This window comes from Cyrtonyx montezumae, unplaced genomic scaffold, assembly GCF_038088225.1.
Source record: "Cyrtonyx montezumae isolate F1298 unplaced genomic scaffold, pur_monq_1.0 scaffold_0, whole genome shotgun sequence".
NCBI lineage: Eukaryota > Metazoa > Chordata > Aves > Galliformes > Odontophoridae > Cyrtonyx > Cyrtonyx montezumae.
The window spans coordinates 28,514,071-28,537,800 of record NW_027071824.1 but is presented as its reverse complement, the minus strand read 5'-3'; the positions used below and the strand labels follow the sequence as shown (position 1 = coordinate 28,537,800).

At 38.8% G+C, this 23,730-nt stretch overlaps 1 protein-coding gene across 1 annotated transcript in view; it reads right to left on the bottom strand.

The window, feature by feature from the left end:
- RPS6KA2 (ribosomal protein S6 kinase A2) overlaps positions 1-23,730 on the bottom strand; it is a 157,998-nt gene that overhangs the window by 43,037 nt on the left and 91,231 nt on the right. The window contains exons 4-10 of the mRNA XM_065731237.1: positions 21,924-22,004; positions 21,244-21,323; positions 17,358-17,464; positions 9,757-9,794; positions 8,880-9,022; positions 2,202-2,272; positions 1,286-1,374 (exon numbers count right to left, since the gene is read on the bottom strand). Coding sequence (XP_065587309.1) covers positions 1,286-1,374; positions 2,202-2,272; positions 8,880-9,022; positions 9,757-9,794; positions 17,358-17,464; positions 21,244-21,323; positions 21,924-22,004 — 609 coding nt within the window. The remainder of the gene's footprint in view (positions 1-1,285; positions 1,375-2,201; positions 2,273-8,879; positions 9,023-9,756; positions 9,795-17,357; positions 17,465-21,243; positions 21,324-21,923; positions 22,005-23,730) is intronic.

The window sequence follows — 23,730 nt, the reverse complement described above, 5'->3', positions numbered from 1 at the left end:
GAAACGGTCGTTCTTTCCTAATATTCCAGTTGGAGAAGATGAAGAAGATACATTTGATGCATAGAAAACTTTCTATTTCAATTTTATGAGATTATAAGCTTTAAAAAATAAGTTTCTCCTTCATCAGAATGAGAAAATAGTGGAGCCAGAATTGTCATAGCTCATTTCTAATGCCAAGGAACTTTGTTTATTTAACTGATTAACTTTTTGAAGTAGCCAGAACTTCCCACTGACTTCACTGGAGCACATTTTGGTTGCACAGCAAATTGTGGGAAGCCACAAAGTCAGCAGAGCAGAACAAAACAAGAACAAAAGAAGGAAACCAGGACAAGTATAAGATGTGTACTTAGAAGTCATTCCACACTGCCCTTTGGTTTTTCCTTTTCCTTTAAAACCAAATTCTTCCCTTACTCATCTAAACCACAACAAAACAGGAGAAAGGTGTGAGGTAAAAATAAACCTTCATTTTTTTTTCACAGAACAAAATATGATTTTTAAATGAAAAAGATGACAACACTATTATCTTGGTATTATTCACTCAATATGACTACTCTTATTTTTCCACATAAAAACTGAAGATTAAATTTTCAATGAAAATTATGTCCCAGGTATGGTCTATGACCTAACCAAGTATAATGCATTTCTTAATAAAACTCTCACATAAAGACAGAGATGGCATAAGATACAAAATGCAATATATCCCTGTAGTTTATCACAATTGAAACTGAATGGCTAACAAAAGAAAGAAAATACGTCAATGAGAAAGGACATAATACGTTTAGGGCAATGAAGAAAAACTACTGTTAAAATGTTCCCAGCAACCAAAATGAGAGAGCATCAAAATGTATTTTAGAATAGAGGGGCTCATGATAAATGTTACTGCCTTTACTTCCCCACTTCAGATTTGCAGCTAATCTACTCAGAATAAAATAAATAAATAAATAAATAAATAAAAGGATCCCTGTGATCCCTGTCATACAAGTTCTCTATATTATTATATGCAGGAGTTGCCTTACAGAGTTCATAAATTTTGGTGGTCCACTCTCCTTTTTCCCTGAAAAAATAAAATAAAAGCTAATAACATGTTTTGTATTCCAGTGCTTTGACTGTGCTCTTTGCAAGTTTCTCTAGTATTGATGAATGTTTCCTGCATTCTAGAAAGGCATGTAAAATGCAAACGTAATGAAGAGGATAACTCTCAGAGAAGATGGTCTGAATGAAATGATCATCATCTGACAAGGCCGAGCACATGTAACAAATGCAGTGATTTAATGCATGCGAGTACCTAATCTGTTGGATGGGTTCCTTTTGAAGAGGGCTCGCAGCAGGCTCTGGGCTTCTATGCTCAAGAACTGTGGCATTCCCAGCTTGGCTCTGAAAGGACACAACACTTGAAAAGAAAATAGATTTTTCAAAAATTTTCTACACTGTGGTTTAAAGAGGGGCATAGCAGCAACCAGGAGAAGCAGGAACATGAACTTGCTGACCAAAGGCACTACTACCTAAACATACCACAGTACAAACTGAGGAACTGATCTTATTCTGTTGAAGTTAAAGTATGATTTGTCATTGGCAAAACTGGAATAGACCTAATGACTCTCTTAACACTCTTTGCAACCTTAAGAGGTATTTTTCCTATGGAATTAAAAAAAAAAATTAGTTTGTTGGAATAATTCTGGGAATCAAGAGAAATTTAAAGAAATAAAGCATCATGAAAATAATATTAATAAATCAGATTGATTAGAGAGAATAAAACTTTTCCCTCAGTGATTCACAGCTACAGAGAAGAAATGTAACACCAATAAAGGATAAGCTCCAATCTCTGAAATACTTGTGCCTGCACTTAATGCTAAATGAGTGGGAAATTCCCTAAGCAAAAGAAGTGAAACCCTGAAACAACGGAATGTAAGCTGTCCTTCAGAAATCTATTTCCATTTCTCTATGGATAATGACATTTTGTATTACAGAAACTAATACATATTTCTTTTGTAAGGTCTGCTTAGTAATTCACTTCCTGCTATTCACTCTGAAGGCAATTTTAGAACCACACACAAGATTTAGCTGTGAATGCTTTACAAAGCTTTGAAAAACTCATTAAACACATCATTATTCTCTACCTTTCATATACCTTGGTCCTATAGGCTGCCCTAAGGGTACAGCTAACTCATAGTTAAAGGAATGAAATAGATTCCAGTACTCACTTGAGAATAAGAGCCATCGTCTCCTTTCTGTCTTTTCCCTGGAATGGTAATGATCCTGTCAGCATCTCAAACTGTGGAATAACAAAAAATGGTAAATTGAGTAAGTGTTGAGTAGTAGCCTGAATAGCTCATCACACACCACAACCATTTTCTATTTATTTCAAACATAACCGAAAAATTGAGAACAGCCCAACAAACAGTAGTGAGGGAAAAAAAGATACAGCACGCCTAGATTATGCAGAATATCATGGACCAGTATGATTACTTAGTTCAAGGATCTTAAATTGTTTACACTGATACTTGATAGTAAATTTTGATAAATCTGGGGAGAAGTGTCTTGTTTGCTGCTACTTCCAGTACTTGTTCTGTGGCCAATATTGGAGATGAGGGATGCTATTGGCTGAATCGACCTTTAGTTTGAACAGATATAGTTGTTCTTTGGTGTTTGGCATAGATTGTGGTGTGGGGCAAATGGATCCAGCGTGCCCTTCTGAGGGAATCTCATGCAGCTGCGTCTGGGAACCATTAGATTGGTGTTAGGAAAAGGTTCTTCACCAGAGGGTGGTTGGCCACTGGAACAGGCTCTCCAGGGCATCAGTCATAGCCCCACACTGCCACAGTGCATTTGGACAATATTCTCAGATGTACGGTTTGGATTTTGGGTGGTGCTGTGTGCAGCTACAATCCTTATAGGTGTCTTACAACTCAGGATATACTATAATTCTATGATTCTTTTTATCTGAGTCTTATCAACTTTGCTGATTGCATATTTGCACTTCTTAAAAATGCCACTGTCATACAATCTTGTCTCCTTGATTGACTGCATACTTAACACAGTCTTGTCTACTACGGATTCAATAGCAGGTCTTTCATGTAGCTCTAGATGCAGTGTTTCACAGGGCTATCAGTGGCAGCTGATGAGTTATGCATCAGCAATTAAAAATAAACCAAGAACATAATTCAGCCAAGTATAAAGGTGGACAATGTCCATTAAGAGAAAAGAGAACAGTTATCCACTTATAACTGTGATTCAGGCTTTGAATCTCTAAGTACCCGCTAATTAACACTCATTACTGTAATTTAATACCTCTTAAAGCAGGACAGACTCTGCAACCCTATGTAGTTTTTGTGCACAAAACCTTAACTGCTCTCTCTTATATGAGATTAAATACAGCTGTGCTGTAAAAAAAATATATATACATATATAAAGGCATAAGAAAACTCTTCCTATGAAACTGTTAGGCTAGTTTTGTGAAGAGGGCAGATGAGAGGCTTAAAAGCTATATAACTAACTGATTATAATTAATTGAAGGTTTTATTTGCATTATGAACAAATTACCTCAAAGTAATTAAATATGAGCCAGAAGCATGGAAAAATACTGTAAAAATGTGTGTATGACTGAAAAATACAGATTTGGAAAATGCAAATGTTTTAACTCCTGCTTGGTCTAAGAAAGTCAAGAGAGCAGCTGCCTGGTAAAGGTGGAGAAAAGCAGCTTGTCTGCTAGAAAGAAATGTGATGGAATAAAACTGTTAGAACTGCCTAAATGACAGAGAAGCTCAAAATAACTCTGACCTGTAAGAGCCTTTGTTCTGACAAAAATAGCCATATATCCTTGTGATGAGGGGCAGATAAGATCACTTCCCAGGGCAGTAACAAAACTGGCACATATTATATGAAACCATCATCATGATTTCTAAAGAGTTTCCATTATGTTCTGCGCAAGTAGCTAATATTCACTTATGTTTCCTCATGTCACTTTGTTGGTTCAATAGATCTAACTTAACAGCACTAACAGTGACTGCTGCAGCTCATTTATTTAGACAGAAATGAGTTTGAAGCTGCTGATGTATTTGACAACAGATATATGCTACTGCTTGGTCAACGACTACATGGGAAGATGACAACCATAGCTCCAACCCACTAGGATATCAGAGTCAGATCTGCAAATGCAGTGTGTCTGCAGGAACAAGCAACCTCAGGGCAAGAAATTCAGATGCAGTGTTGAAGGAGGAAGGAAGGAAGGAGAAAATAGAAGTTGCAGGAGGGAGCAGGGGAAGTGACTTGTCCTAGAGGCTGCAGGGAATATTTACTGCACTTCTCCAACAGCTAGTACTTTGTTAACAATTTTACAAGTCTAATGCTAAGACTAATGCAGATTCAGAAGAGATGCACTTAACATCAATATTTAAAGTGAACTGCCATTATAGCATGTTAAATATACCAGAGCATTTGACTTCAGTGAACTCTAACTGAGCAACAGCTGGAAAAAAGCATTGGTTCCTATAAATGCTGACCTGATTCTAAAATCTGTTCAAGATTAAAAATGAAACAATGAAACTGAAGAAAAATATGAAAAATGAAAATGCTGGCTAACAATCTAGTTTCCTGTTTTTCAGGGTTTTTTGTTTGTTTGTTTGTTTTGTTTTTTCAATATCAAGAGCCTTGCTAAACCTAAACATGAAAACAGAAGCAAGCATCTGCTGCTAATGTTTCACATAAATTCAGAGTAGTATGGGTCATGGTAGGTTGACTGGGAGCTGAGCCTAGGTGTGGAGAAACTTGACAGCATTTTTGGCTATTAAAGTGAAATCCATAGTTTTGCTGGGAAATGCACTTTTCACTCTTCCTGCTTTCCCATCTGTGTAAACCAGCTGTTGGTTTGCTCCCTGCCTCCCAACAACTCACTTCTTGGGTATTCTGGAGAGCTGCCCTCTTGTAGCCAGCACTTCAGAAGACTTTGTCTCCTTCCAACTTCGGCTTCCTCTACATACCAATATTCAGCAAGAAAGGCAAATATTCCCTGCTCCAGTTCAGCTGCCTGTTAATACAACCACAGAACAAGCTTGGTGGGAATGGATACGAGAAGTGATCCTGCTAGGTCATTGGGGAAGAGCAACTACAAGGCAATCCACAGCCTGGGGTAATTGCCAGATGAATTTTCCTAGCAGACGGAAGGACAGCAGACTGCACAAATAATCCGCGCCCAAATCTGACTACATACTGTGAGCCTAGGACAAAAAGTGAAGTTACAAAAAAGACTTGATATTACTCAGTTCTGGAGGGTAGAGACACTCTTGTTAGAAGAAGCTGGGAGTTGGTCGGTCACTCAGTTCCACTATCAGTAAAATACTTTATTTATCATTATTAGCTATATATGAAACATAATGAATTTGATTTCTTCTGAAAGATTTTAATACCTTCACGTGGCAACTAGCATAAATGTTCAAAATACAGTTCATTAAGAAGGCCATCCCATGTAATGGGAATAAAATATTATGATAGGATTTTGTAAAAGAAGATCTTATTACTTTGATGCATTATATCGATTTTTCCAGTGCCACTGTACATGTTAAAGGGGAAATACCATAGAATAGAATATGTTGGTTAGCAAGGGGAATATTTTCCTTTCTTGTACAGATTTCACTACATTGAAGAATAAATACAAATTCATTTCCTTTTATTTGGGACTGCCTACAGAGCCATGTCATCCCTGCCTTCTCTAGTTACAGCCACTGTCTGCTGACATGATGCTCAATGGTGTGAAGCTTTTTTTCCCAAAGTTAAAAGATATACAACTTTTGTGATGACTGTGGCTTTGTAATCCAGTACGATGAACTACAAACCTGCTCCTTTGAGCCACCTTCCAAGGGACCTGCACATGTTCTGCTGCAGACCAGTTTACCTGGGCATCAGAAATGGTACTGTGAGCATCAAGGATCTTGTGGTGTTTCTCAAAAATGGTAAGTCAATTGCTCATGCAGATCTCTTGATGTAAAATTTTTGTATAGTGTTAGAGCAACATTCTATCTAAAATGATCAATAGAATAGGTAAGATGCAGGAAGGCAAAAAAAAAAAAAGAAAAAAAAGAGTCTAGACACAATAGACCACAACTTCCCCAGCACATTTTTAATTGGGTCCAAACAGTCATCATCTCTTATTAAATAACAGGTAGGTACTTGCAGAATGCTTGCGAAGGGTGAATTCAGATGCTACTGAGTTCTCATGAGCTTTTCAGATTGGCATAAAAACAGCTGACCTAACAGAAGACACAAGTGATGAGCAGAGCCCAAGACAGCATCAGAAATCCTTGTGTACTTCTAGTGTACAGAAATCTCCTTTTCTTGCCACAACACAATTAACTGATATAAAAAAAGGTTGAACTGATTAAATAAGTTTTTCTCTAAGGTATCCAGTAGTAGTCAAAGGCGTAAAACATCAGCTTACAATTAAAACAATTTTACTCTCTTCAAATGGATTCCTATCTTTTCCAGCTCTAACACATGGAATCCCTGGGAGAGGGCATGAAGAAGAGAGATTGAGGAAAAAAAAAAAAACGCCTAGCAAAAAACACATGGCAAAGAGCCAAGTTTGTTAGAGGATGAAAGAAAACCAATCTAGGCACCAAATGCATCAGTGTTTCTTTTTAACTGGAGACAGATAGTGAGAAGGCACAGATATCTTCCAAAATTAAACACACAATAAAAAAAATTAAAGGGCTGAGGTATATTTACTATAGGAGACATAACCTATTGATTTTTCTGAACAAACATATGTGATTCAAAAGTGCTCAGCATCCACAAATGGATTCGTGCCTCTGGAAAATAAGGATGTCCTTTTAAATTCAGGTAATTAACTGCAATTTTTACCTTAGATTAGCTGCTGTCAACCAGCTAGATCAGCAATGTAGGCCCTCTCCTCAAATATGCTCACTAGTTTTCACTTTGCTTCCTGTTGTTACTTTTGCTGAAACCATTTGTTTGCTTAGGGTAAACAAAATTTAAACAAACTCTTTGATAGGTAGTGTAACATATCGCTGTCTAAAACAGCTCCAATCACACAGGAACTAGAGCTACCTGGCAGAGGTTGTGCCCTGAGCATGAAGACAGATCTGCAGCTTTCACACTTCAGGATGGCAACCTCATCTCTGCTATGTGAATATATTGCAGAGAGGTGCACGGCAACTAGGCTCAAAGGACAGCACTATGCTTGGTGAGGTGACGCTGTGAATAACTGTTTCAAAAAACCTGCAGTGCTCATGGAGGTTTTAAATACATCGAAATGCCACAAACCAACCTTCCCCTTGATCTTATTTTTGTCTTCCTTGGCAACAAAGAAACCAGAGACCGAAGAGATGGGCTGGGTGCAGGAGGGAGCACATTAGCTTCCAGAGACCTAATTTTAGATGGCTGGCACGAAGGGGGTTGAATCCTACTCTGACAGCCTCTTTTGGCAGTGCATGCCCATGCCAAACACTGCAGCTACCATGAGCAACGTAAGGAGTCTTTCTCATCATCTGAAAGTAACAGTGTAGTCAGACATCTCTCAAAGAGCTCTTCTTGAATAAAAGTTTTCCAGAGCTTCACCTCTTACGCAGGAACTTTCTTTTACTTTCTGTGTGTTTCTGGAAGGGTTTATTCCTATCTGCCTTGGCATAACACTACCTTTTAGTATGAATAACTCCTCTCTCTCTGCAGTGTTTTTCCTTGTGGCATATTTCTAGATGGTATAGGTAGTTCGTGGACTAATGACTACCTTAAATTAATAATTTGCCCCTGCAACACTGAATCAAACACTTCATTAAAAGGCACATGAGAGTGACTTTGTTTAGAAATTTATCTTGTTTAGACAAAGATGCTTATCTCAAGTAAAATATTAGCAACCTAGCACAACTGAGTTTTGGTAAATTCATGTTGCAATTTAACAATTTTTCATTGACTTTTATGATTAAAAATAAATGACCACTAACTACCGCAAACACTGATTTCATTCAAACTACCTCCAGATTATCTTGCAGAACTTATAAAAATTAAGCAAAAAAGGAGAAAAATTGTTGCTTTTTTATAGTTAATCCAATGCATAGCCAGGCAAGAAATAGATGTATCTCTAAGTCTGTGAAGAGCAACTGTTTTGAAACCATTTCAGAAATATAATTTTAAAACTAGATTCAGCATGTGCTTGGAAGAAAGCAAACATTCCAAAGTAGTCACAATCAAGAAAAAGTAAAGTGATACAGAAGAGGAAAGGAGGCTAACTTGAAACAGAACAGTAGCCCTTGAATGACAGTCTCCCAGCAGCTGATTAGACACATGGGATACTGACTGCCAAAAACTACCTGAATCTCATTAGTGGAGCAAAAGTGAATGATACTGATGTAAAGAAGGCAGATTAATGGCAAAATAAACCACTGAGGAACTGTGAAGCACTCAGAGTACCATCAAAAATACACTGTTGTTAAAATGTACTTGACAAAAAAAAGTGTACACTTCCAAGTTTCTCTAAGCATATGCCCCTACCCTCTGAAATTTCCTGTCTTGGGAATGATTCCAAACAAGATCTGGGTTAGTAAATAGGTAGACATTTCTTCTGAAATGCGTGCACTCTTACGAGCTTTGTTCCTGTGGAATAGAAATATTTATGGCCCAAAGCAACCAACTGAAACAACATACTACTGAAAGATGAGATAAAGAAGAGAGAAAGTCTACGGGCAAATGTTAGCTCATATGCTGCCAGGGGCAGCTTGTTTCCTATTCTTGATGCAACGAAAACGATCAAGCAGTTGTCACACATCTACTTTCCTATCAATCCTTAACTACTGAAAGTGATATTTGTTATCTCAGGTGTCTGCTTACTTCCCAGCCACCACTCCAGAAAACAAATGCAACTTTTACATTACCATGAGCACACCAAAAGACCACCAGTCAGCGCTCTGAGTATGTCCTCTGCGGTTCACCACCTCTGGGGCCATATACTCTATTGTCCCACAGAATGAATATGCTCTCTTGTCATGGTCAATGGCTTCTTTACTCAGACCAAAATCTAAATAAATTGAAACAAAAAGACTTGTCAAATTTCTAAAAGGTATTATTAACACTTATGCACTTAAACTGTTCAAATAAAAAATGGTTGGAAAATGGGTAAAAATGACAATGGAGCACCCATCCATCTGTGTACATATTCTTTGTGTAGGAAGGCCACAGGTACATGCACTGTGAAGCTCTACTGACATGGAATACTTGGCTGCCACTTTTTAATATTTCCCAAAAGCATATGTACCATTTTCTTTATATAATACTGAGGTTCTGGCTCAAAGCAGAAGAGAATACGTAAGTCAGCCGAAACAGTTCAAGTTTGGCAAAGACAATGCTGGTAAATATTCTTGCTCAATATACAATAGAGTTAATAACAATAATCCTGGACAGGAAATGGTGATAACACATCTCATGCAAGGGGATTGTTTTCCACAGTGTCCCCTGTTTAGCTACACATTGAGAGAATTTAATCTGGAGTAGGCACTCATACTGGGAACATCCTTCCATCCATTGTGGCAGGCAGTCAAGACTGCAAGCTTTGTCAGTCAGAAGAGTGATTTTACCAAGAAAACCCATGCTCTTCATATGCCACGAAGCCTGATAACATGATAAATTGCCAAAAGAAAGAACACCAGTACTCAAACTCTGTTGCTTATGCGTTTGTGTGTATGTAAACAATGACGAAGTTGCATAGAACATGCTAAGTAAATCAGCTTGTAGGCATTATGTTTCCTCACATACCTGTTATCTTAATGTGTCCCTCTTCATCAAGAAGAATGCTGTAAAACAAAAAGCAATGATACGTTCATTAGGTAGTCACAGGCTACAGTTAACAAAAATGAGTCAAACGTTTAAGATAAATAAAGAGATATATGTGATTCAATTCAACGTGCAAACAAGCCCTCACTGCTTCCATAAAAAAAAAAAAATTCCCAAAAGCCTGACTGATCTCAGGCCTGAAGCAATCACTGCCTATGGCAGTTGCACAGAGAGTCTCCTCTTTACTTCATAGCACGTTCAGGATGAAGATGTGAGCTGAGCTCAGAAAGAACATGCTGTTCAAAGTGAACACCAACAGAGTATTTGCTTCCAGCAGGGGACAGAGCTATAGGTTTTCAGCTATTCTCATAATAATAAAGGCAAGCACAAAAATAATGAGAGTTTGGATTCACTGGGCCTAAAATTAACTCCAAAGGTAGATACATTCATGCTGAAGTAATAAAAGTGATTGTAGAGCATAATGACTAGTCACAGCCTAGCTGCATGGATCTCAGCCCCTGCTAATTTATTCTGTCCAGAAGCATAAATGAAAATTCAGCCTGGAAGCCAAATTCAAGTGTTCTCACGTTTGCCACCTGCCAACACTTCTTATTCTCACAAAGGCACTCCAATGTCTCTATCAGAAAAATGACTGTAGTTCACAAAAAATAAAATAAAATAAAACCCACAAAAAATAAAGCAAAAAAACCCCACTGTTTTTTGTTTTATTTTTTTAAGAAATAAGAAGGATTGGTGAAACTGAGGAATAATATGATTTTGTTAAATTTTCTGCCTATTAGCGCTGACACAGTAATGAGGATGGTGTTTCTTCAGTCCTAGTTAGATTTAATGCATTTGTGTTCTCAAAGTGGCCTAACAAGATGTCAGCTATTTTTATACTTTCATTCTCTTGTAGAGTCACTTTAATCCATTTATGCAGGAAGAAAATAAGACAGAAATGAAGCTAACACATTGGGAAAGGTTGTGTGGAACTCTTGTTAAAAGTTGCCTCTGTGCTGAAACATAATTGAAAAGGTGATCTTCCGCCACTCATTTGTGTTTGGAACAGGCTGTTATTGTGTAACTCACCAAATAAAGGCCAGCAGCTGAGTCACTACTACACGTTCAATAATTAAAGCATTTTCTTCTCAATAAAAGCTTCTTTCCTTCAATTTTTTCTCCCCAGATTTTTTGAAGATGCATAAAATATAAGTACTAGAACATAGCAGGCCTGATTACATGCCTTTTTGAGACCATAATCCTTAAATAAGTGGCCTATACTTCAGGAGAGAACTGAATAAAACACCTGCCAGCTTGGAGGGGAGAGAGAATGCCCGAACCCCACAGACCCAGCTCTTCATTAGTGGTTTTCAGCTCACAGAAATCATCCCAGATCTTGTCCCATGCCCATCGAGTCCCTGCGAGTAATAGTACAATTCATGGGGTGTGGAATTTTCCCCAGAAACATCAATTTTATATTTCATCAACTTCCTATGGAAAATTCATGCTGCTTTTCTGTGATGCAATATATGCTTTTCATATGTTTTGCCACCATTAGAGGGATGAAGGCAGTAGCCATGCAACTATCAGACTCTCTTGGGCTAAGGGAGCCAGAAGTATACAAAAGACTTTCTCATACTAGATGTTTATAAGAGCAGCTAAATGAATGGATTCCGCTTTGCTACAGGCACTTATCCTTCATCCCTGAAAGCTTGATCCATAGTTTCCTTCTGCCTCACGTTCCCTAAATCCGCCCTTATATAGAACCCTTGGCTTCCTTCAGCTTCCTGTCACCCCTGGCAATATGCGTGGGACAGCTGGGGGTTTCCACATTTGCCATCTGCCAATGCATACAATGCTATGGTTAGGAACTAAAAAACTACTTTTGATGTAAAAAGAAAACAGCATGCTAACTGTGAGAAAAATATAACTGTCACAGTGAAACAGCTCTGAATGACATTAAGAACCAAAGTAACCACATTACAGCAACTGACAAATATTTTTTCTTTGACTGTGGAAGCAAATTTACTCTCTCATCATCCTTTCTATCTTCTCTTTTTTATCTCTATCACTCTACTGCTGCTTTTTATCCCACACTGTCAAATAGAAATTCTATTGTGACAATTAAATTATGTTAGCTATAGTTCACAGGATCAGCTAAACTGAAATAAGCTACTGCTATTTAGGAGAAGGAAAAAAGAACTAGAAGTTGTTAATGTGATCTGGGCTGGAGAAAAATCTTTCTTCTCAATCAATGTTTCAAAATTATTAAAAAAAAAAAAAGAGAGAGAAGAGAGAAGGAGAATGCCAGACTAAGCTATAATTCCATTGAGTGAAAATCTTTCATTACCAGATATTCCCATTTTATGTGCTCAGTTTAAGATCTAACTGTGTTTATAGGATGCTGGCATTGTCAATCTGTTTCGAAACAACACTTCAAAAAACAACACTTTAGCCTCAGGATGGTCCAACATAAATGAATAAATAAATAAACAAACAAAATAATAATAATAATAATAAACCCCTCTTCTAAGCGATCTCAGTTTAAACGTATGCCTTCAGATAATAAAATCCATCTCCATGTTGGAGGCTGGGAAGCCAGCCTAGTAGCAGGGGAATGACAGACTCCAGGCTACAGGAGAAGCTCATGGTAGAGCTGGGACTGCAACTAACTCAGCTGTTAGTTGTTTATTTGGTGTGTTATTTTTTCTGCTCAGAGATAAAAAGCCTTCAATAGTAGTTGCTGGCACTGTTTCATAGTGTATTTTAGAACCGAGGCCATAGTAGCTGTCTCTCATTTCCTCTTTTTTTTTTTTTTTTTTTGTAGTTTTGAGTCAACTCTTTAAGGCTTCATATTGAACTCCAATATACCATAATCAATGGTTCTGCCAAAGCCATTAAAACCATTTGTTTTGCTTTTAATGATTTAATTTCATTTTCCAAGTCAGCTCAGTTTTGCAGGAAATTCTTTTGCAGGAAACCCACCCTTCATGTTTTTTGAGAAATGGTAGCCAAAATCTCAGGTTGGAAAGAAAATCTGAAACTTCATAAAGAATGCTAAATTTGACTTCAGCCTTTGTTATGAAAGTACTGAATAGAATGAATTATTCAAGCAACTCCCAAAGATGAAAATTCTCTCAAACTGTCCACCTTCTTAACATTTCAGTGAATGCACAATGCCATACTATCTCAAGAAACTGAATGGTCTTAGGCTGAAGTCATCTCTGCTATAGCTTCATCATCAACACCATGAAGTCCCAGAAAGGGACAGCCTGCTTCAGCAGAAGCTGATGACAATTTTCTAACAGAAGTCTTTGGCCCTTACCAGTTCTCAGATCTTCCCTCTCTGCACAAAGCAGCTATGCTCATGAATGAATTGCTGTGGTTTATAGCATGCTGCATTAAATGCAAGCTGTTGTAAGAGCAGTTATCTGTCCCTTTTACGGACACCTGAAGGTATCACAATGTAAGCCACCTTGTAAGCTGAAGCCTTTACAGTAGAACTATATCAAGGTGTAACTGGGTACCTGAAGATAGAGCAGGAAAAAATAAGTAACACGCCCATGCATTCTCAGAAGGTAAAGTTACTTCTACTCCATTCATGCTTGTAAACCACAGCATATATTTCATATACTACTTACATACTATTTATAAGTTCCCATTTTTCTAGTTCAGTATAGTCATTTTTAACAGCTTGATGCTGCAGTACTTAAACAGAAACAGGCCTCACTGTGTAGATGAAGTCTCGCTCATTTCATCAGCTTCAATGTGACCAAACAGTACCTTGTTCCACCAAGGACCTCAATTAAATCCACTAAGACAACTCAAGGAGAAGAGAGCGGCATCAGCAATTTAGAAGCATCATTATCTCCTTGTTCTGCACAAGACTTTTACCAGCAAAATCAATCATTTGCCTTTTTTAAAAATAAGTTCAGCTCACTTTATGACAACTCCCAGAGTATGCATTCTGGCTGCACTTAAATCTAATTCATAGCTTTGAATTGTTAATATGAATTTTTGTTCAGGGAGTCTTAAAAAATATATTGAACCTGACATTTTAATGTACTGAGGGTTCTTTCAAGTGGTTTGAACAGTCCTTTTTTCTAACAAGCCATCTTTGACATAAACAACTCCAATGAGCTTCATTTAGGATACTTGCAGAGCTGACAGAAGCAATCTCAAATCTATTAGCAGTTACTTTTGGGAACTTCTGGAGGAAGCAAGAGCACTAAGCAATGAAAGAAGGACAAATGCAGTACCTACCTTTTAGCAAAGGATGAGAAGGACAATTGGGAAGTTACAAAGTAATTTACTCCAATTCCTTTGATTTGCAGTCTGATCTGAGTAAATCTTTTTCTAATTAGATTTGTAATGTTTCTTCTGAAGATGTGGTGCAATTCTGGATGTTATGCTTCAGATGGGATATGGATCAAGAGAAATCAAAGTGGAGGAATGAAAATGACTGAATCCATAGAAAGACTGACTGGTAAGAACATTCTCAGTGACTGGGCTGTTAGGGCTGCAGATGAGAGGACTAAGGGGATGAGGACATGCTCACAATCTCCCCAAGACTGCTGCTGAGAGCTGTGTGCTGCCTGGGGTGTCTGGAAGGACAGGCCGAGGAGCATGGCCTACAACTGCATTGAAGAAACATCATATTAGCTACTAGGGACATCTTAGATTCTAGACACCACCTATACAAATGATAGGACAACACTGAGAGCCCTGTTGTGGAGGCCATGGGGTCTTCACCAGCTGTTCTAAGAGTAGGTTAGCAACACACCTACAGTGACCTTGATAAATTTGACTCTGTCCAGGGGCAAGGGGAAGATGAGATTATCCTGTGATAGTTCTCATTTTCTAGTACCATTTTATCCAGAAAGCTATCCTTTTCTAGATGTTACTTAAAAATATGGCATTTTCTCCCCTTAAGAATTATTTTTTTCTGCTACCTGTTTTTCTTTTCTAAACTTAAAGTTTGGAATAGTCAGAGGTTGTCATACTTTGCTGTTCTAGATGTTTAGCAGTTATAAACCCCTATTCAAAGTTTTTATTTTCTTTTTATTTATACAGATGCCTTGATTTATTCTCGGGTATAAACATCAGTTATACCAGTCTGTGTCATCCTGACTCCTGTTCAACAATGGCAATAATAATGTAATTCAATACTAAAGCATTCAGTGTTATCACTGGCATCTATTTAACTGTGCATCAAGGACCATACTTAAATGTCAGGTTGTAAAAATGTACATTTAAAAGTTAGGAAATACCAGAATGAGGGCTGTCACCTTAGTCTGACCTCATTCTATAAAGGTCTTTAGTTACACGATAATTCTTCCTGTTTTCTTCCAGAGAACTCCTACCACAGGTGGCAGAACAGATAGACAATACTCAGGGATTTTAGCAAAGCTGTAAAGAGAAAGGGACGTCTGACTGGTCTTAGGACAGATGAAAATGCAGAGAACTAGTTCCCAGCTTGGCATTTTCTATGTGGCAGTGACAAATCAGTGAGATCTCCGTTTCTTATGTGAGCTCTAATTTCCTGATTCACTGATCCCTGAGAAGAGACACTGCAGTTTGTTCTGCAAAAATATTAAGTACTGTCACTTGCAACTGAATTCAGAGAGAGATATGCATTGAAATGCAAAGTGGCATGTAATGCTGAGAACCCTGAAAAATTAGGTTGTGCGCATCTCACACACAGTGAACAGTTTTGACATGCATTTAATTTTCTCCTTGGTCTCTAACTTCTCTTAAAGCAAAAAAATCTGGCATGTGCCTGTAGTTGTAGCAGCACCATGACTCACATTTGAATATAGAAGCTCATATTTGGATAATTTCTAATAGCTGCTCCATATATCATATGCTAGTATGAAAAATAGTATATCTAAGACCAGAAAAAAAAAGTAGAGCATATTAACACTTACCAGAAACAAAGTTTAAAACCAAAAAGCTATAACTGGAGTTTATAGAATCATACGAGTTGGAAGCGACCCTTAAAGGTCATCGAGTCCAACTTCCCTGCAATGAACAGGGAGTTATTCTGTAATATGCATATCCGTTGATGCTGGATTAATAAAAGTGACAAACCTGAGTCCAACGAGTTGCTGGCAGATGATGCAACAGCACATGTTAAACACTACCTACCTGCATCTCATATTACAAAACCAACTGGTATCTTTATTCTGCTGAATGTTTAATTCAGAGTAAGACAGGTGGAAATTTTGGCCACCTGTGAAAGGGTCTCCAGCTCAAAGGACTGAGAGCCCTTGTTAGGTTAATCGATATGAATTCATATTGTCCTATTTCTATCACTACTGTAAGAAAATCACAAAATTGAATTTAAAGTTTATATCACATAGTACTATGCTGTAGATGATTAACCTCTTCTCCTTCAGCTTTTCACCTACATAATCCAACTTCGTTTACTCTTGGTTTCTTATTTTTTGCTGTAAGTATGACAGAAAGTTGCATATTTTTTAAATTTTGTGTCACAGAAGGAAAAGGCTTGCTCTGCTCTTATATTTAAGAAGTATAAAGAGACAAGCAGACTGCTCTCAGTGGTTATCATTTTAAAAAGGTTGTGGCCATTACATTGAGAAGGCTGTAAGTTTGACATACTGCAGCCTGCTTTATTGGAGCTGGCACAGGAGATGCAGGCAGAGAACCAGCCAACTGGAACAGAATAAGGGCAATATCACATGACTTCAAGCAATAGCTCTGTGGGTGTCATTTAGTCTATTGACGTACAGCAAAGGAAAAAGAGAAAGGAAAAATCTACAGAGCACCACATTAACAACAGCGAACAGCTGCAAATATAAGCTAGAATCATCCTGGGACAACAGTTTGGGTTGTTTATAATAATGTTTTTTAAACACTGACTGTTATCTTTCATGAGCCACCACACACACCAGTTTTCAGAGAGCCTCATTTAATTTAAGCAATGGATGTAGTAAAACTGAATGGTGCTACCACATATTTTGTATGAGCTAGAAGGGGAGTTGCTTTGGATCTCACCAGGGGAAAGCCAGATTAAATAATGCAAACCAAGAACAGTGATACTGAAGGCAACAGAACAGGTCTGAACCCTGCACTGAGCTCACTCACTAAACTGAGGCTCCATTGTACTGGACCACAGTCACAGTATTTAGCCTTATGCTAAACAGGATAATAGAACTCAGAGACTGGACTGGCGCTGAATTTATGCCTTAGCCTCATGGTAGAGCCAAAAATAAACACAAGTAAAGAGATGGCAGTGCTTCTGTTCCAGACTTTACAGGATCTCCCGGTTATTACCAGCTTGACTACTTCTGTAGTTATCACAGCACCACTGCTGCAGCTGTTGTTTCACTGTGAGCCACCACTTCCCAAGTTTCACTGGTGAAAGTATATTGTCCATCCCTACCTTATCAACCACACAGAGGGGGCAAAATCTGCTCCTGATGGTTAAGCTCATGCATAGTCTCTCACAAAAGAAGGAAGGCAGATTTCGATACCTTCTGACTTACTAGCAAGATGAGGAGCAGAAGCAACCTAAAAGCTCATGTATTTATGTTCGAGTTCACTCTTTCTCATTAACTTACTTTTCTGGTTTTAGATCCCTGTAAATAATTCCAAGCCCATGGAGGTGGTCTAAAGCCAAGGCCAGCTCAGCTAAGTAGAACTTGACATCCTCTTCTGTAAACATCACCTAGAGAAAAAGAAAAGAAGAACATGTCTATTTACTAGACAGTGGTGGGCTGGCTTGCATTAAGCAGACACAGGGAAGGAATTGTCTAACTCAGGAATGCTGGAAGGCCCATCATATCTGGTTCAATTTTCCATAATTTGTCTGAGCTCACGTTAACAATTCTTACCAGATTCTCCTTATAAAACAAAATTCAATCTGCCAAGTATTCCTGTTCCTTAAAACACACTGCTCTCATTCATCTGTTTGATCTGTTTAGATGACATCATGTCACAGTAATATAAATAAGGTTCTAACTCCTTAGCCTTTGGAAGTCAATGGCAAAATTCAACATTCAACACTGCAGCCTTTATTATTTTCATGTCTCCTAATTTGCTAAAATCTTGGCATTCAATTCCTGAATTCTCACAGGATAATATGAGGAACCCTTCTGGGGAAGTGTAAAGCTTGTTTTAGAAACCAAAACACACATATTTCCCAAATATGAACAGAATACACAGCATGAAAACACTGAGATAGATTTAAACCCTCATGCATCAAAGCTCCAAGGAATCTGTAGGGTCCACCAGACTCTCACAGGGGAAGATTTCAAGCCTCTGCATAGGAGAGAAAGGGGCTCCCCTACCCCAGTATAGCACTACTGAAGTCCTGAAGTTCTGATTATCGTTTTCTAGGTGGAAACACCTGACACAGTGTGCCAGAAATTTTCAGCATGGTACTACTCGAGCATGTGTGGTTTGGGATAGCACTGGAAGAAGTGAAAGAAAGAATCCTGGCACATCCTGGTACATGACAGCTAGAAGAAGTGCCCCCAGTGCAAAGGAGCATCTAAAACACTGCCTGCTCTGGCTGTTGGAGAAGAAATAGCTTCCTCCTGAGCCCGAGCCAGAGCCAGATCCAGTGCAGATGATCAGGGAGCATGACCTCGGGCTGAAACTTCACAATCTTTGTACAGATGCCCTGAGCAACAATGTGCAGGCCAACACACAGGGCTGATGGTGGCTGTTGTATTTCAGTAGCTACTGCCAACACTGGTAAGCTTCGGTTTAGGTGGGAAGAGACTTCTGCAATCAAAACAAAACACTAAGCTCAAAAACAAAGCCAAAAAACCTGAGCTCAGATGCCAAGAAAACCCTTTTGTTCCTGGACTGGTTCAACTCATATTGTATCCCAGATGATATTTACTGTCTCTAATTAAAGTTCGATACGCACAGCAATAATAATGCAGAATGAGAAGCTGATGCATTGGATATGCAAATGCAAATACTAAGTAATATTGAAGTAAAATGAGTCATCTCAGTACAAATTTACATGTCATATGTAAATGTAAACATCTCCAGTAGAGTTCTTGAGCTTAGTTTTGAAATTAAGTCTCTGCTCTTGGAAAGGGGTAACCACAATACTGGAGTGCTCTGAGAAGCTGCAGAAAGCTGAGAGCAAAAATAGAGGATTCTGAGAACAGATGTCATACAATTTAATTAAGAACATCTCTGCAAATAATAGAAGGAGCAAGGGAACCCAAGCAACAACACTGACTAAAAATTAAATTGGTCCAAACATTAAAAAAAGAATTATTAGATTAAAAAAATTAACACAGGCATGGGATGAAATCAAGAAAAGGAGGGAAAGATAGAGAAAGAGAGACAAGCTTTGCAAGTACACATGCTGTAGTGTGAAGAATCTGACCGGAAGTCTACTGAAATCCCTATAGCTGAACAAAGTCCACACTTCATAAATTGCAGACAATACAAGTTTTCCCATGTCTTGACCTGTTCAAGGGAACATCTCTCCTACAAAGACAGGCTGAAAAAGCTGGGACTGTTTAGCCTGGAGAAGAGAAGGCTTCGAGTTGACCTGATAGCAGCCTTTCAGTATCTAAAGGGAGGACTATAAGAATGAAAGGGAATGACTCCTTATTGAAGTCTATTGTGATAACACAAGAAAAGCTGTTTCAAACTAAAAGATGAGAAATTCAGAATGGATATAAGAAAAAAATATTTCACAATAAAGGTGGTGAGGCACTAGAAGAAGTTGCTCAGAGGCATGGTGGAAGACCCATTCCTGCAGACACTCAAGGACTAGATGGCCTTTAAAGGTCCTTTCTAACTCAAATAATGCTATGGTTCTATGAGAAACAGCTGCAAACTATAGGTAGATGAGATGAACTTGAAACACAGAAAAGAGATGTACCAGGACTGACAAGCTAACAGATTTCATTCTTGATAGAATAAACCACAGAATGCAGTGCATTGAATTGTGAAAAGTTTGGGAAAACCAAAATGTCAAATGAGTACAAAATCTGAGCTGTACTTCCACATCCCCTCATTGTGCAGAATGCGTCGTCACCTTTTCTCTCTTTTCCTAGGAAATCAGAGATTCTATGAAGACAGTGCAGTGTTGCAAATCCTTACTTCATAACCAGCAGCAGGAAGATATTTTTTATTTTCTTGAATCTTTCTCATCATTCTGTTTAAAACAACAGATTCCATATACTAAATATACATACAAGTGCCATTATTTGGCACTGTAATCAACTGATGTCTCCTTACATTAACAGGCAAGTCTGAAAGACAACACTTGGGCTTACAGTCCATGGTGGACTCAACACTCTGCCTGTCAGCCCACTCCAGAGCAGCCTGCGGCATCTCATCAGCTGCCACTGCCACTAGGACTGGGTTTGTGAGGTGGAAAGAGCAGTTAGGGAACTTCTACATTGAAAGTTCAGTTCTCATAGTCCATACATAAACCAAGAGAGACTTCCCTCAAGATGATGCTTGAGACATCTTCATCTTATTTTTAAAGATCCTGTGTCAAGTGGATAGTGGCACCTTAACCCCACAGTCTAGACAGAGACCAAGGGTGAAGGACATTACACTGGTGACATGAAACCCTGGGACACAGACAACTCTTGGGACCCCAAAGGCCCCTTGTTTCCCTGGTTCCTCCACAGAGGTGGCAGGGCTGCCTCACCAAAGCACTACTTCTGCCTGCAGGACTTGTAGACAGATGGCTTCAAGAAGCACTGGGAGAAACAGGCAAGTGCTGAATGAACGTAAATGTCTTGCAGCTGCCTCTCTCTGCTGGCGTTAGTGAGAGACAGGTTTGGTTTTATAACTATCCTATTTTTCAGCAGCAGTATCTCCCTACAGGCAGGAGGAGAGGGCAGGGAACTGATCAAGGTAGGGAGGTGAGGAAAGGACAGGCAAGTGACAACCAAACTGCAAACCTAAGGCAATGGCCTCCAACGTACTCCCAGCAGCAGCTGCAGGAGATGACATTGACACTGTCCTGCTAGTGACCAATGACCTAATCCTCTGCATGCCTTATGCAGGGGTCAACTCCTGACTGACAGCATCTTTTCTGTCTGTCAGCAGTTGTGCTCTTACAGCAGCTCTCTGCTCATGTTCCAGGCAAAATGCATTGGAGATGGGCTTTTCAGATTGCCACTCATCACAGCCAAGTTCTATTTGGTTAGCAATGAGCCTGGAGGTATTTTGTTGTAATAATGGCAACTAGTTTTCTGTGCTAGTGATGCTTACTGCCTAAATGCTTAATTATCTGTGGCATTATTCAAATATCATTAATAAGAACCCACTCAGAGATGCAAAATCATGCAACTCTACTGCACATATAGCCCTTATCTATCTATCTATAGCCTTTATATGTATCCTGTAGATATACATGGATTATTTTCAAAGCCCTTTGCCATTCCCACCAGCTTCATTGGTTCCTGAAAATCCAGGACAGTCTTTCATTTCCAAAGTTAAAATCTATCAACTTACCTCTTTGGAAAGTCTTGTGAAAAGGTCCCCACCCCGCAGGAAGTCTAGTATTAGATACAACTTCCCCTCTGTTTGAAATGCTGCATTAGAAAAGGATGGAGATGTTGGAAATGCAGATCAAGACAAAGTCTCCAAAGAATAAATACTGCTGACTGATGGTACATCATTCATGATATTAGTTCTACTGTCATTCTGCAGTTAGAGAACAAAAGAATTAACTTCTCTACAGCTTTAAGCAATCTAGCTTAGACTATGGGGAAAACAGTATCAGACAAGAGACAACGATATATTCCTACAATATTCCATTCCATTCTAAACAGCTATGAATTCACATTGCTTTCCTCTGTACATATACCAGGATACACTGAGTGACAGGCACAGAGAGGAGGTCCCAGACTTGTGCAAGGCAGAGCCTGCACTGCTTGCAGAGGGCCCTTTGCAGTAAGCAGTAATGAGCTCAGGGAGCTGCCGAGGCTGAGAGCTACAGCTCCAGCAAGACAATGTATACTTATATTAAAATTCTCCCTTAACATAAGGGAAGAATTTCCTAGAGATTGCCTTTATGATTATGTTAGAGATAGAATATATAGGCAGCAGGTACCTAAATATATATAACACATACGGTTACAATTTAAGAACCAATTTAAGAACAAACACAAACTACATTTTATTATAGTTACCATAATGAAGTTTGACTATGAAAGGATGATTCACTTCCGCCAAAATATCTCTCTCCATTTTCGACCGTACCCGATCCCGAACTATAAGGGAAGAACAGTAAGAAAAACAACACATTAAAAGGCATCATGGTCCACGGGATAAGTATTGCAATGAGCTTCAGGTGAGCTAGTTTCTGCTTTCAGCCTCTTAAGGGCTTGTAAAGGACCACTGGCCATGCCATACCCTGGGAGCCCCTTATTCTGCCTGTCTTGCATCTGCAAAGGGTGAGCTCTTCAAGAGGTCACTGCCTCCTTCTCTGTAGAGAACAGCCTGGCCTCTTCCTTTGTAGAGAACAGCCTGAACCAAAAACACCGCAGTGTTACAAGTGAGGAAAAAGTGATCATGTTTTGCCAATGAGAATGTTACTATGAGAGTTAAAACTGCATAAAATCAGTAGCTCTATCTCACTTTAGATTACATCAAATGTACCAGTCTCAGAGCTTGCCAGGTTAACCTTGTGAAAATTAATATTTTGCATTGAGCTGATGCTAACACCCTTTATTAGATATCTCTAGATAACACTCTCTGGAAATTATTACTGAGAACTATAGTAAACCTCCAACAATACCCCTAAACAATCAGTAATAAAGAAAAAAGTTGATTAAAAATAATAAAAAATGTTTCCTATGGGAAAGCAGTGAGAAAAACACTTGTGGCTGAGATGAATAGAGACTAACAGAAAAAGGAGTTAGGGAGGTGAGCTGGGTTCACACTCACCAAAGTGAAGATTTTGGAGCAAGCACCTTTAACAATGTTCTGATGTTCAGGGGCACTCAAACTCACAGATTGCCAGCTCTTAGACATTCATTTTTCAGTCAATCACTGTTTTATTAAATCTGCAGTGGAAGTATTAAAATTTTTTTCTCTTTTCTCTGTGTTACACAATGCCAATATAGTTTGCAGCCAAAAGCACTCATGAGGAATGCTATGTAACTATTTTAGGTGGTAAAGCCTGACATCTTGGTGAGATGCTGTCATCGCCTGCATGTGCAATGGATCTGCTGAGAAGCCAAGCACTCCCAGCACCTCAGTAATGAACATACCATAGCAAAAACACATACCTTGCTGTTGCACATTGAGAACCAATGCACAGAAATAGTACCAAAACATCTGATCTGAAAACCGTATATAGGAGTGGAGGAACACTTAGATTTCTTGCCGTTTTGATGCTTTAATTATGTCAGTAGCAATGTATAATTTATAAGCTACCCAACCTAAGCCACCTACCAGATAAAAAGCAAAACAAAGGGGATTTCAGAATCTTAACTCATTAATTCATGAACATAATTACACATCTTATACTCACAAAATGCTTAATGTATGTGAGAGCAGAGTATTCCTCATGCCGCAGATCCAGACCTTTGTGATATGCAGCAATGCTCCTAGGCAGGAATTCTTGGTGGACAGGTGGATGAATAGGATACTTCCCATTAGGTTTGGTTAGATAGCCTCATAAAGTGCCTCTCTGTACCCTCACATGAAATGTGAGAGCTCACACAGTGATATATCCCATAAAATCCACAGGATATTTTGTACACCAGCTGGGTGGTTTACCACATGCAGCAGGATAACAGCATCAATCACGCTGCAAGAGCAAAGAACAGCTATTCTGTGCAGTCCAGTGTCAGCAATGAATTTGGCATTTGCCTGTCTACTGGGCAGATGCATGCTTCCAGCACAGTGTGAGAACTGGCTGGCAGACAGCAGCATGCCCTCTCACCACCATTGCAGGCTCTGAGTGGTTTGCTGAAGTCCCTTTCCCTGCAT